Source organism: Quercus suber, unplaced genomic scaffold, assembly GCF_002906115.3.
Source record: "Quercus suber isolate HL8 unplaced genomic scaffold, Cork oak 2.0 scaffold_168, whole genome shotgun sequence".
Lineage (NCBI taxonomy): Eukaryota > Viridiplantae > Streptophyta > Magnoliopsida > Fagales > Fagaceae > Quercus > Quercus suber.
Genome location: NW_027069628.1, coordinates 514,074 through 529,108, shown reverse-complemented (window position 1 = coordinate 529,108; position 15,035 = coordinate 514,074). Strand labels below are relative to the sequence as shown.

The window sequence follows — 15,035 nt, the reverse complement described above, 5'->3', positions numbered from 1 at the left end:
GTGTATATTTTCTGGCTGGCTGTTAGAGGAAGCTAGTCCCATCAGACACCTCTTTTGCCACTCTTTGATCATAAAGGAAGACTTTTAAGGTCTTTCTACTACTCAGGTTAGTCATTCATTATTTAATGTCACTGACATTAGGTAAGAACATCTAATTAATGCGGAGGTGACTACTACTTTAGGCTTTACATCTTTCTTATCATGTCCTCGGCAAGGATTTTGGGCTGAGATCTCATCCTTGGCAACTCCATCAAATTCTTCCTTAGCTAGGGGGTTCCCGGACCACCTCCATAGATAGCTCGGGTCATTCTACTCTTCCTCGGACTTGGACTTACGATGTTGAGACTTGGGCCCAACCTTTCATCTCTAAGATGCTTTTCCAATAGTCTTTCTTTAACTTACAATCCACGTGGTGGTGACAAACCCCCACAGTACACTTTATAAAATACTAATTATTTCTCTCTCTTTATGCAAGACAAACATAAAGAGACCTCAACAATTTTTTTTCTCTGTAAGAATTAAAAAAAAAACAGTAAGAATCAAAGAAAACATGCACTTTAAGTTATTAATAAAATATAACTCTAATTAAATTCAATTATCACAAGTTTCAAAAAATTAATAAGAATTTCATTTTTTATTTTACAAATGTTGTAATCTTTGGTTTTTTTAATAAGTTGGTTCTATATGGCGTGCATTTGTCTTCTAACTTGAAATAATTTATGTTATTTCATTTTCGTTATCTATTTTTTTAATTAGTACTTGGTTATATTATTTATATACTTCTAAAATAATGTATATATGATTCTTGGTTAAAGTATATGACGAGTAGTGTAAAATGGTCATCCATAAAATAACTATCATTACTAAAGATGATAGTCATTACTAAGGACGACTGTCGTTCTAAAGATGATCGTCATTACTAAGACGACCATTATTACTAAGGACGATCGTAAGCACACATTAATGCTTAGATATAAATTCCTCACTTAAATGGCATAAGTGTAACAGACGTACAGACTTTCCAGCCACTAGCTCATAGCTATTACAACTATCTCAAGCTGACCATTACACATCCGTTACAGGACATTAAATGAGGAAGTTAAATCGCTACTGAATGAGCCATTTAACCCTCCAGCTCAACCATAATTGATGGATAGTGATAAAATGCTCGTCCATATTGCAAATCGTCCATATTAATGACGAGTAAAAGTATGGACGAGTGTAAGCACATTAGTTCCAAACAACATTTAATGTCCAAATGATAAATGAGTGGAGTCGTTACTGCCGTCCAATTATGCACATTTAATGGCCGTTACAGACGTTAAAGGGCTGAGGATAAATGGTCATTATTAGGCCATAAATCCTCTAGCTATGGTACAATGTTAGAGAGGTTAGTAGATTGAGCATTTACTCACACAAAGGCTATATAAAGCCAGGAGAGACAAGTAAGTGAGGCATGTGAACGCACACACAAATTACTCTACAGATTATAGATTTCTAAAGAGTTTAAGCTAATTTAAGCATTGGAGAGTCCTTGGTAGGCCCCAAATTGGTGTCATTATCTACTTAGTGCTTTCTTTGGTACAAGATCTCTAGGTCGTCCATCGTACTAACGAGGCAAAATCATGCTTCATCAGTATGCATTCTTTTTTTCTTCTTTTAGATAAGGTAGTATTTCAAACTATGACGTTTGTTCTATGATAATTGTTTTTTATCATCGTGCTAGGATTATTTGATACGTATACAATTTTTGGAGAGGAAAAATATAAATATTGATGATGCCAAAATTGTTCGTTGTTGTGATCGTCTAGATAGGATGTTGCTCAAGGTCGTCACATGACCTGCATGAGAACAATAAGAGAATTTCCACTCGAAAGGCCACTGGTGTGGTGCTGGCCACTGAGCCTCTGATGGCAAAGTCAAATGATAGAAGAATAGTGGTAATGATAAGAGCTCTGATTTTGCTATATGTGTATAAAAATGAATTCGTATCTCTCTTTTGGATTTGAGGCCCTGTATATATACAGGGCTTTCCCTTCTAGCCGTTAGTGGCATTTAATGGTGTCTTGAATGTCCTTCTGTAACGCTTTTAGATGAATTTAACGAGGTAGATTTGATATCTTCTCCAACGGCCTTCTTTCCTGCATTCAGTGGTGAGTAACGACATTCCATTTAATATGGGCTTATTGGTGCTTTCCCTTGTCTAGTGTAGACTTATCTGGACGAAGGGATTTATTGGGTTCATCAAATATTATAGGGTAGGGAAATAGAATTTTGGTTGTTTCTAATGAAACATTTGATATGTAATAAGAACAAAAGACAACAAAGGGATAAAGTTTGGATTTGACTTAGGAAATCCTGACCTCTATGAACCTTTTGGATTTGATTGAGGAAATATTGGCCTATGGAAACCAATTAGAATCCAATTTGATTAAATTTACTTGAAATCTTTATTCAATTTTATTGCTACAACTTAACAATCAAAAAATAAGGACTCCACTACATTTACAATCCAAAAACAATGAATTGTTGACAAAGGACAACCACACTATTTCAATAGAACAATCAAACAACAATAGAATCAAGACTAAACCCTAAGAGTCAGCACTTAAGGGTTGCTTATAGTCAACACCAAGCAAACTGGAGTCGACACCAGTGTAAAAAGAAACGCAATAATTTTATAATTCTCAAAACTGTCTTACAATAATCTGAAAAATGCTTAAATATCTAACAATATAATGCATAGAGAAACCCTAATTATTAAATGCTCAAGCTTGCTTAATCTCAAGCCCAATTACTAACAGACTTCATCCATAAGGCTACAAGTTAGGCCATCTTCTTTTTACTCTTCCTCCCATACATGCATATAATTGGGGGCTTGTACCTTTTATCCACACCAACTCCCCTCGAGTGAGAGGAACTCAACCTCGTCAAGTGGAAATCTGAAGAACTCTGATAGTACTCAAGCAAGTCAGGGTCCAGTCGATGTAGCTCATCTCGAGTAATCCATGTGCAATTAGAATCTGGTCACCCTTGCCACTAAACTAGGAAACGGTGAGCTTCTTTATCGCTTGTAGAAACAATCTGTTCATCTAAAATAGCATCAATAGGTTCTTTATGTGCATAGGGCAGATTTAAGAGTAAAGGGGTAGGGATAGGGGCATCAATAGGATTAAGCAAATGCTCATCAAAAGGGGTATCAGGAATAACTATGGGGCTTTTATAAGGAACCAGATCCTCTATATTAAAGGAGAAGTTAATACCATAATCATGAGGAAGCTCAATGACATATGCATTTGGGCCCATTCGTTTCAATACCTTGAATAGTCCAGCACTATGAGCTTGCAATTTCTTAACGGTCCCAGAAGGAAATCGTTCAGGTTGAATATGAATCATGACATAATCCCCTACCTGAAACTCTGCATGACGCCGATGAGTGTCAACATGAATTTTATATTGAGAATTACTTACTTGATTTTTTTTGTGAATCTCATTATGCAAATCATGAATATGTCATGCAAATGCCATAGCAGATTAGACATTCTAACATATGGGGACATAGGCAAAAGATCTAAAAGCTTCCTAGGTGTATACCCATGCACAACCTCAAAAGGACTAGCGCCTATAGACCTATTGACAGAGCTATTATATGCAAGTTGGGCTGTAGGAAGAATTGAATCCCAATTTCAATTGACTTCACCCACTAGACACCGAAAGAGGTTGCCCAGACTACGATTAACCACCTCAGTTTAACCATCAGTTTGAGGATGAAATGCAATGAAAAATTTCAATTTGGTGCCTATTAAATGCCACAAAGTCTTCCAAAAATAACTCATGAAGCGAACATCCCTATCAGATACTATGGTTTTGGGAAGATCATAAAGTTTGACAATCTCATCAAGTAGTAGAGCTTTGCAATCTTAGAAGCATCAGAGGTCTTAGAACATGGTAGGAAATGAGCCATCTTAAAAAAGCGATCAACAACTACTAGAATAGAATCATGCTTCCTAAAGGTACGAGGCACACTTAACACAAAGTCCATACTCACATCCTGCCATGGGCGATTTGGCACAGGTAGAGGCATGTACAGGCCAGTGTTTTGCTTGCAATGTTTGGCTAGTTGACATGCACGACACTAACCAACTATCTTGGCAACGCCCCTCTTAAGACCAGGCCAATAGAATTGACGTTCCACTTCCTCAATTGTTTTGTCTTGGCTAAAATGACCTGCAAGGCCTCCCGCATGTATCTCCCAAACTAGGAAATCTCTTATTGAAGATCGAGGGATATATAACTTGTTGGTTTGAACAAGTAACCATCTTGAAGGGTATAATCATCCAGGATTGGCCGTTGGGCATTACTTAGGCTAGTGTAGAGCTCCCTAAAATCTGGGCATGCCTCATAGTCATCCTTGAGTCGTTCAAACCCATTAACCTTAACACTTATAACTGATAGCAAAGACACCCTTCGACTTAGTGCATCAACAACCTTATTCTTAACTCCCGCCCTATGTTTCACCACAAAGTAGTAGCGTTGCAGAAATTCAACCAAATTACCATGCCTAAAATTCAGCTTCTTTTGAGAATGGAGATAGCGCAAAGCTTCATGATCAAAGTAGATAACAAATTCTTGAGACAACAGGTAATGACGCCAATACCAAAGAGCTCGAATAATGACATAAAATTCTTTGTCATATGTTGAGTACTTTTGCTTAGCATCATTCAATTTCTCACTAAAATAAGCAATTGGGTGGAGCTCTTGACTAAGTACTCCCCCAATACCAATACTTGAGGCATCACATTTCACTTCAAAAGGTTTGGTAAAATCAGGGAGACACATGACAGGTGCCTCAGTCATCTTTTGTTTTACCTTATTGAAAGCCTTAATAGCAGCTTTTGTCTAAATAAACTCCCCTTGTTTCATGCAGTCAGTGATGGGGGACATAATGGTACTAAACCCTTTGATGAATCGGTGATAAAAGGAAGCGAACCCATGAAAGTTTCGAATTTCATTGATATTTTTGGGCTTGGGCCAATCCACAATCGCTTGAACCTTTTGAAGGTCGACAGAAACTCCCTCAGAGGATACTATAAAACCTAGGAAGATGACTTTATTGGTAAAGAAAGAGCACTTCTTGAGGTTGCCATATAAACTCTCCTCTTAAAGGTAGTAAAAACTTAAGTTAGGTGGTCTAAGTGTTGCTCCTTAGATTTGCTATAGATGAGGATATCATCAAAGTACACAACCAAAAATTTCCCCATAAAATGCTTAAGCACTTGAGTCATCACTCTCATAAAGGTACTAGGAGCATTGGACAATCCAAAAGGCATGACCATCCACTCATATAAACCATCTTTCATCTCGAAGGTAGTTTTCCACTCATCACAATGACGAACCCTAACTTAATGATAGCCACTTTTCAAGTCTATCTTGGAGAAGATTGTTGCTCTAGCCATCATATCCAACATGTTATCCAACTGAGGGATAAGAAAACGATATTTCACAGTGATCTTGTTAATGGCACGACTATCAACACACATCCTCCAAGTTCCATCTTTCTTTGGAGTTAAGAGTGCAGGGACTGCACAAGGATTCATGCTTTCACGAACAAAACCCTTTCTAAGTAGTTCTTCTACTTGCCTTTGCAACTCAGCATGCTCTGCAGGGCTCATCCTATAGTAAGGCAAGTTTGGTAGGGTCGCTCCGAGCACAAAATCTATGGCATGTTGTATGTCACACATGGGCAGTAAATGATCGGGGAGTTCCTCAGGGAAAACATCCTTAAATTCCTGGAGCACTGACTTCACTTCTTCAAGCTCCTTACGAGTCTTTCCATGAAGTTCCCTAGCAACTAAGACAAAACACAACAGATTCTTAAACTGCTACCCTTTCAAATGCCTTTGGGCTTATGATGTTCAGGCCTTTCACCTTTGGTACTTCTGTCTTCTTGCTCATGTTGATTGACTTGGATTTCAAAGGATTGAGCACAATTTTCTTACCTTCAAACGCAAATGAGCAAGAATTGGATCGCCTATGAAGGGTGACATCTAAATCATAAAGCCAAGGTCTACCTAAGATATCATAAAACCAAGGTCTACCTAAGATAATATGCCCTATATCCATGGGAATTACGTCACACCATATTTCAGCCTTGTAGGTGAGGAATTGAAGTGGGACAACACATCTTTCTTTTATGGCTATGTAAGAAGTATCCACCTAAGAAACTTTATATGGGTTAGGGTGTGGGATTAATTTCAAGCCTAGATAGGAAACAACATTAGAGGACCCCACATTAATGCAACTCCCACTATCTATAATAACCTTGCAAGTTTTGTCCCCACACCTAGTGTAAGTTTGGAATATGGCACTCCTTCGCCAATCATCAGTGTCCCTTTATTCTGCCAAAGAACACCTTACCACATTTACTCTAAGGACACCAAAGACGTCCTTGAAATCATCAACCTGGGGATAGATGACTCTAATGCATGCGAGGTAGCCAGGATCATCTTCCCATTTTTCCTCAACATCTTGGATTTCTTCAACATTTGGATCATACACTAACTCCTCAACATCTTCTACCTTTTCATCATCCTCTTAAATGACAAGGGTTCTAGAGGGACATCTAGTTGCGATATATCCAACCTTATTGCATTGGAAGCATTAGAGGCGAAAGCCAAATCTTGAAGGCTCATTGACCACACCTTTTCCCTTATCCTCTTTTTCTATTAGGGTGTTATTAGGGTTAACCTTAAGGGGTAAGGCAAGTCTAAATTTGCTACCAAAAGGTTGAGGATTGGTAGGAACACTCCGGAGCTCAGAACGTCGCCAAAAGATAGATTTGAATGCTAATTCACAATTCCTAGCAAGGTCATATACTTCTCCTAAGGTAGTGACTTCTCGGGTGATAATCTTGCCTAGTATGTTAGCATTTAAACCTTTCTTGAGCCGATTGAGTGTGACAACCTCTTTCTCGACTATTTGAATTCGCCTATTGAATTCCTTGAATTTCTTTATATATTCAGCCACAGTAGTAGTGCCTTGCTTTAGGCGATCCCATTCCTCAAGGAGGGAGCTCCTATAAGTTGGAGGAAAATAATTCCTTGAGAGTGCATCCTTCATCTCAAGCCAATCAGTAATGAAGGGCTCACGTCGTTGCTTAAGGGTGTCCTTAAGGTCCTCCCAGAAAAGGTAGGCTTTTCCAATTAACTTCATCCTGGCATACCTCACTTTCTTATTCTCAACCCAATGGTAATAGTCAAAGAATTTCTCCATCTAACATAACCAATCAGTGAAAACGCATGGGTCTAGGCAGCCATCAAAGGTGGGTGCTTCTATCTTTTCCTTGGATATCCTATCATCATAATCCTTAGGGCCATTGTGATTATAGCAATCATGTTTAAAGTTTGGAGCCCTATTAAAGTAACCGTGGTTATTTTGCCTAAGCATGTTATCTCCTTCATGGTTAATAGTCTCTCTTTGAGATGCTTCAACTCGCTCTACCCTTTCCAGTAAAGCATGGACACTTTTTGCTAGGTCTTCTATGGTTTGCTCTCAGGAGGACCTAGGCTCGGAAGTGGATTGATGTTCAGGGTTTGACATGATGCGACCACTATGTAGATGCATGCAACACTATATTTATGAATGCAATTGAGATTCCCAAAAATTCAAATAACCAGTTCTCAATATAAAATCAAGGTCAAGCAAGAGCACATGTAGAGACTATATCAAAGAATCAAAAGGAATAAATTGCAATAAAGTAGTGACAGTGTTCACAATATTGAGAGATAGCCCAAATAAAATTCAAATTCCAATAAGCTCCACAATTAATAATGAGAATCAGATATTTCAAAGAAATTGGGTTGTCTTTTTTTTTTTGGAATTTTAGAATGGGTACTGAAAGAAAGCACAAATAATAAAATAACTAACTTGAGCACAAAATGGGTAGGCCAGTGAAGTATAGTGGGATATGCACATAAAAAATATAAAGATAAAATTTTTCAATGAGACAAAATTGAACCCACCAAAAAGAGAGTAAGAATTGTACCCTGGTCAGTGGCCAACTTATTGCACTAGATAGTCACAAGCTTGGCTCCTTAAGTGAGTGGATCTTACTTGGACAAAATGGACCTGTGGAGAACAATTTAAGGGCTCAATACATGCATTGGGTTGTCACAGTGATAAGACTTTCCTTCTTTTACTTCCCTTTTATTTATTTATTTTTTTTTTGCAAAATAATAAAATACACTGTGCGATGGGCTTAAGAAATGACAGACTTTAAAAGAAATTCAAACAACAGACTCTAAAAGAAAATCAAACCATAGACTTAAAAAAAAAATAAAAAAACCACAGAACCTAAAAGAGACAACAAAATCTCTAAATTGAAAAAAAAAAAAAAAAATTGCTCGCGATGGACTTGCGATGCTAGGGATTGACAATTGTGGCAGCGCGAAGACGGGGAAGACAGTGGGGGCATGAAGCATGGAGGAGTGTCGGCTACTTGACTCGGGCCTTGGCATCGGCGGTGGTTGATGTCCTCAATAGCGGTGGTTGATGTCCTCAACAACGGTGGTCGAGGGTGATAATGGGTTTCGGCGGTTGGTGGCTGTTGGGTTTTGCGGCGATGAGTGTCGATTTGTGGGTTTCGATGGCTGGTGGTTGATGGGTCTTGCGTGGGTCACCTTTTCTCTTTATTATTTTTTTTTTTTTTTTTTTGGGTTCGTAGTTTGTGGGTTCTGTGATCAGAGGCAGGCATAGCTGATGGTCACCGGCTTGGGAAGGGTTGTTGGCTTCTTTGTTGCCTTGGGGGTGAATAATTCATATGGCCAAAGGGGGTATATATGGACTGCAGGGGCTGGTTTGGGCTTGTTCAAGATCTCATGAGGCAAAAACTTGAAAGGTACTGTCATATTTGGTTGGCTTGCTCTTTTGATGGTTTTGCTTTCAAGTGGTTGTCTACGATTGTGTTGTATGGACCGAAAGTCTACTCTGATACCAAAATTAACGTAGGACAACCACACTATTTCAATAGAACAATCAAACAACAATAGAATTAGAAATGACAAAACGGGCGGGTTGGGTCGAGTTCAAGATTGGTCAATCGGGTCGCGGGTAAAAAACATGTCATTTTAATCGGGTTAAAAATGGGTTCGAGTCAATTGGGTTGCGGGTCAGGTCGGGTTGACCCGTATTTTTCACATGAATTTTATTTTATTTTAAGAAAACAACATGTATTTGCCATTTAGAAAGTCATGCAACAAATTACTTGATGTAAAATGCATTAGTTTGAATTCACCACTTATATCAAGAATGAATTACACTTATTAATACTTATTCAATAATTTTAAAATTATATAAATCCTAACATTGCTATCTAAAACAAAATAACACAAAGATAAATAAAACAAATACACAAGTTTTATTAATACACAATATCAACATCCCAAAATATAAAACAAAATTACAAATGACTTATTGGATAATTCATTTGATAAAAAATAAAAACATATAAGAAATTTACAATCTTGAAAATTAATTTTATAATCTATTGTCAATTGTGGTTGACACTCTATTTCAATTTGAGATATATATTAAAGTTTGGTTGTTTACTTATTTGTACATGGTCTCTTTTATGAATATTATATCATTGTTAAGCAACACACACTCTAGGAAATATCATAATTTATTTTGAAAAGTCGTTTATTTTAAACATAAATTGTTAAAAAATAGGTCTAAGCATTCATAATTTATGTTAATTTGATACTTTGACTTCACTATTTTCACACTTGTGAATGTTTTTCACACATGTTTATTATTTTAAATCTATGTTTTTAACTGTATTGTAACCAGATTATCTTGGCATGTACTTTGCTATTTGATATCTAAAAATCTTTACTCATTACAGAATGCTCAATCATTCATCTTTCAATTAATTTGCATACAGTTATTTAAATGTCTCAATTGTTTCCTTAAAACTCACAACAAACAGTTAAACCAATATTTTCTTAATTTTATTTATTTATTTTTTACCCAAAAAAAAGTTTTAAAAAATGGTTCGGATTCGGGTCGGGTCAGGTTGACCCTCAAAAAACACGGGTCGGGTTATGGGTCAACCCGTTTTTGTTTTAGGTCAAAAAAATCGGGTTCGGGTCAGGTATTTTTCAGGTCGGGTCAGCAAATTCTAATCTGTTTTGCCATATCTAAATAGAATCAAGACTAAATTCTAGGAGTCAGCACCTAAGGGTTGCTTGGAGTTAGCAGGCACCAGTGTAAAAAGAAACACAATAATTTTATAATTCTAAAAACTGTCTTACAATAATTAGAAAAAGTGCTTAAATAGCTAACAATAAAATGTATAAAGAAACCTTAATTATTAAATGCTCGAGCTTGCTTAATCTCAAGCCCGATTACTAGCAGACTTCATTCATAAGGCCACATGTTGGGCTGTCTTCTTTTTGTTTTTCCTCTCATACATGCGTATAATTGAGAGCTTGTACCTTGAGTTCGCACCAACTGTCCACAACGTAAATACCAAATTCTAACATTACAAGAAATAAAAGATGATAACAACAATATCAAATAGCAAATTCTAATGTTAATGAAACTATAGTAAATAAAATAAATTACTAATGGAACCTATTATTTCTCACATCACTTAGTTGTTTGCTCCTACTATTTCTCAACATCCCAACTCTTCCAGTATTACCCGTATGGACACCAATTAAGCAAACACACATCACCTTTATAGAAAACAACACTTCTACAATTACTCTAATGGATCCATAATTAAAAATACAGGTACGTATCATTATCAATTGAGCTAAGACGGGTGGTATTTCAAATTAGATCTTTTATTCAAAGAAAAACAACTTTACTAATTAGGGTAACAGAAAGCCGAATAGTCGTGTACACACACACACTGTTAAGAAAATGAAAAATGCATACCGGAACTGTCACATTCGCATCTTCATTTTCTTCACAAGATTCTCTCTTTCGCATCTCCATATCGATAATGCTAGAAGCGAAACGACGTCGCGCCCCAGTGATACCAGAAAAAACAGAAAGTAAAAAACAAAACCCAAAAAAAAAGAAAAAAACACAGTCGCTTCGGAAAACAGAAAAGAAAAGTGAAAGCACAAAAAACAAAACACTAGCAAAGCAAATTCACCAATTCCCAAAGGCAAAGAAAAAGATACTTCTTCTCTCTTCCCCCAAGTAAACTCTTAACAAAATGATAATCTAGGGTTTCCAATTCCAGAACCAGGTAAGAGTCTCTCTCTCCCTCTCTCCAAAAACCCATTTCTGCAAAGTTCTAATCTTCACTCTATTGTTAAAACCCATACCCAGATTTTATTTTCTGTTGTATTTTTTTTATTTGTTTTAAGAATGTAATTTGTGAAGTGGTCTGCTTTAAATGTCTTCTGTTTTTTTTTTTTAATAATTTCTATTGTAAAGGTTTACTTTAAATTATGACTGTTCTGTTGTAGTGTGTAGAATGATAAAAACCTAGTACATCTCAAGTTGTTGGTCTGAATTTTATGTACTGCTGCTTTGGTTGACTGAATTTTACTCATTGTGTAAGTGTTTGCTGAGCATCACTACTACATTACCAAGAAATGAATGAGCTATGCAAAAAGTTTGACTTTTTGATAAGTATGTTTTGGTCCAAGGGGAGAGGGAAAGGGAGATTCGTACTAGTGACCTTTGCTTCATTAGGGTTGCTTAGTAGCCTGTTGTGATTCGGCTTGGGGTTGCTCTTTTGGGAGGCTTTTCGTATGAAACAACCCCAAATCATTTTCTAGTATCAATTTTCTTTTATCCTTCTGAACTAGTTAAGCTTGGCGTTTTCATCAGTCATTGCCATTGTAACCTCTTGATTAATTTTCTGTGGCTTATAATTGAATCTTAGACTTTTCATGGACCCAAGTTATGTTGCATTATTGGATTCAAAGCTCAGATTGTGTTGTACATTTTTTGTGTAGACTAAGAATAAAAGAAAATTTAGTTGCCTTACTGCTTGAGAAGGTCTAAGTCTCATTGATCTTCTACCCCGTAAAACTGACCCCTCTCTATTTTTAAACATTTATATGGAAACCCAAAAGGAAAAAAATTTGCTTGTGTGGGTATAGGAGATATTATGCTCTACCCATGCATAATTTTTTGATTTTCATTTCAAAGAAACCAGGACAGTCATTTGTAAGATTAAAGATTCCTAAGAGTAGATGCATCCTTTGCTAAGAGTGTTGTAGCTCAACTGGTTGACATCTTCTGTTGTTTCCAAAGGAAATATCTATGGTTCAAATCCCCCCTCTCCCAATTATTAAAAATAAAAAATAAAAAAATGGTGACCTCTCTTCACCAAAGGTTTGTCTACTTGCATAATTAACAAAAATAATTTGTATAGAAACTGCATTGCTAGATCAAACGTTAAATTTTTTTATGGTTGTAGATCAAACACATCTCTTTTTCATTTTCTTATATGCCTGAAACATCCCACAAAGGGGTATACAAACCTGCTAGGAAGGTTTGGTTGTGTAAATGTTATGATTTCATGCATGCCCTAATGGTATCATGTATGCTGAATCCTTGGATTAAATTGATAGAAAATTGACTTCTGGAGACAAACTCTGATGACCTGATTTGCTCAAATGAATTTTTCCCCCCTCTTGATAGATTTTAAAAAGAATTGTCTGTGGTAGTATTGTACAAGTTGTGTTGTGGGATGAGGCTTTGTTGAGTTTGAGTTGACTTTGGTAATTCAATGTCTTGGAGCTATACTAATGTTCTGTTTTATAATATTTTGCATAACAATAACAGATTTCCATGTGATAATTGTGCTTTGAATTAGATGGATTCCAAAAGGAATGGCATTAAAGTTGATTTTGAGCCTGACCCTGCTACTTGGACAGCCACAGAAGAGAAAATTTTCATTCAACTAATGGTTAAAGAGGTTCAGAAAGGGAATAGATCCACAACAACATTTTTGAGGAAAGGTTGGAAAAATATAGAGCAAGAGTTCCATGAGAGAACTAGTAAGAGGTACAACAAAACTCAATTTAGAAATAAGTTTAATCAACTGAGGACTCGTTATCATGATTTCAGTAAGTTGTTGCAAGAACCTGGGTTTAGTTGGGACCCTGTGCTCAATACTGTCACTGCTGCGGAGGGCGTATGGGAATCATATATTAAGGTGATATATATTTTCATTTGAAATTGAATGCATTTTTGTTTCCTGGCATATGCTAGATAAGCTATGTTATTTTTCAATGTAGGTGAACAGAAAGGCCAAGAGATTTAGGAAAAAAGGATGCCCTATGTTTAATGAGTTAGTGGTCATATTTAATGACTCAACATTGAAGTACAAAGACGTTTTTCCATTAGCCCAGTATCCCATGGTTAATGAAGACAACTTGGATTTAGAAGATTCATCAACAAATGCCACTCCATCTGCTTTCCCCTGCAACAGTAGTGAGGGTAAAGGTTATCCTTCACAAAATACACGAAGACGGCAACGATCTCCCACTCCTACAAGCCATGTTGGAGGGAAGAGGGAGGCAAGGATGGTGGAGATGGGTGAAGCTTTAAAGGAATGGACTGAAGTTACGAGGGCAATGACCCCTACAACCTCTACCTTGAACAAAACTGACACGTCAGCCCTTTCTAGTGCCTTCTCAATTACTAATTGTGTCAAGTGTCTAGAATCTATTGAAGGTTTGGATGGGGCTACCTACTTAAAGGCAATCAAGATGTTCAAGGATGTGGACTGGAGGGAAATGTTTATGGCAATGTCTTCTGAGAGAAGACTGATTTGGCTGGCAAGCTTGGAGTGATCTCGTTCGATTGATCTGATGTTTGAGACATCTTTGTGCCATTTTCATTTTGTTATCAGAAGAAGGTGCTACAAGGAAACATAATTGTGTTGTTTAGGGGCCTGCTTGATTTCTGCTGGTTTTCCCAGACAACGATGGTTCCTTTGATAGGACATGTTTGATACATTAGATTACATGTATATAATTTTCATACTGAGCTCCCCGTTTTAACTATTCTGTTTAAAACTTAATTGCTAATCTTAATTGCAAACTGTAGCATACTCCAAGTAAGGTTGCATCAAAGAAATATATATAAAGTCATATCCAATGTACAAACTCCCAATTTTGGAATATTTGAAAGGGATGATTGGTAGGCAAACTTATTCCTAAAGTTTTTTTGTTTTGTTTTGTTTTTTTTTTTTTTTTGGAAAGGCTAAAAAAAAAAAAAAAAAAAAAAAAATTGCTCGCGATGGACTTGCGATGCTAGGGATTGACAATTGTGGCAGCGCGAAGACGGGGAAGACAGTGGGGGCATGAAGCATGGAGGAGTGTCGGCTACTTGACTCGGGCCTTGGCATCGGTGGTGGTTGATGTCCTCAATAGCGGTGGTTGATGTCCTCAACGACGGTGGTCGAGGGTGATAATGGGTTTCGGCGGTTGGTGGCTGTTGGGTTTTGCAGCGATGAGTGTTGATTTATGGGTTTCGGCGGCTGGTGGTTGATGGGTCTTGCGTAGGTCACCTTTTCTCTTTATTATTTTTTTTTTTTTTTGGGTTCGTAGTTTGTGGGTTCTGTGATCAGAGGCAGGCATAGCTGATGGTCACCGGCTTGGGAAGGGTTGTTGGCTTCTTTGTTGCCTTGGGGGTGAAAAATTCATATGGCCAAAGGGGGTATATATGGACTGCAGGGGCTGGTTTGGGCTTGTTCAAGATCTCATGAGGCAAAAACTTGAAAGGTACTGTCATATTTGGTTGGCTTGCTCTTTTGATGGTTTTACTTTCAAGTGGTTGTCTACGATTGTGTTGTATGGACCGAAAGTCTACTCTGATACCAAAATTGACGTAGGACAACCACACTATTTCAATAGAACAATCAAACAACAATAGAATTAGAAATGACAAAACGGGTGGGTTGGGTCGAGTTCGAGTTGAGTCAATCGGGTCGCGGGTAAAAAACATGTCATTTTAATCGGGTTAAAAATGGGTTCGGGTCAATTGGGTTGCGGGTCAGG

General features: G+C 37.1%; 2 protein-coding genes across 3 annotated transcripts; one reads left to right on the top strand and one right to left on the bottom strand.

Moving 5' to 3' along the window:
* Positions 1 to 5,402: 5,402 nt before the first annotated feature.
* Positions 5,403 to 7,272, bottom strand: LOC136069410 (uncharacterized). Its single transcript, XM_065777913.1, has 4 exons — positions 6,702 to 7,272; positions 6,418 to 6,593; positions 6,000 to 6,216; positions 5,403 to 5,851 (listed from the first exon to the last, which is right to left on the bottom strand). The coding sequence occupies exons 1-4, from the start codon at positions 7,270 to 7,272 to the stop codon at positions 5,403 to 5,405; spliced, it is 1,413 nt and encodes a 470-aa protein (XP_065633985.1).
* A 3,774-nt stretch (positions 7,273 to 11,046) lies between these two features.
* LOC136069407 (L10-interacting MYB domain-containing protein-like) lies at positions 11,047 to 14,039 on the top strand. Of its 2 annotated transcripts, none has more exons than XM_065777893.1 (3): positions 11,047 to 11,260; positions 12,814 to 13,186; positions 13,269 to 14,039. In XM_065777893.1, exons 2-3 carry the CDS (start codon positions 12,845 to 12,847, stop codon positions 13,824 to 13,826), a joined length of 900 nt encoding a protein of 299 aa, XP_065633965.1. In that variant the 5' UTR covers positions 11,047 to 11,260; positions 12,814 to 12,844; the 3' UTR covers positions 13,827 to 14,039. The 2 variants fall into 2 exon arrangements, with proteins under 2 accessions (XP_065633965.1, XP_065633964.1); XM_065777892.1 differs by having other exon boundaries at positions 11,050 to 11,260; positions 12,845 to 13,186.
* Positions 14,040 to 15,035: the final 996 nt, after the last annotated feature.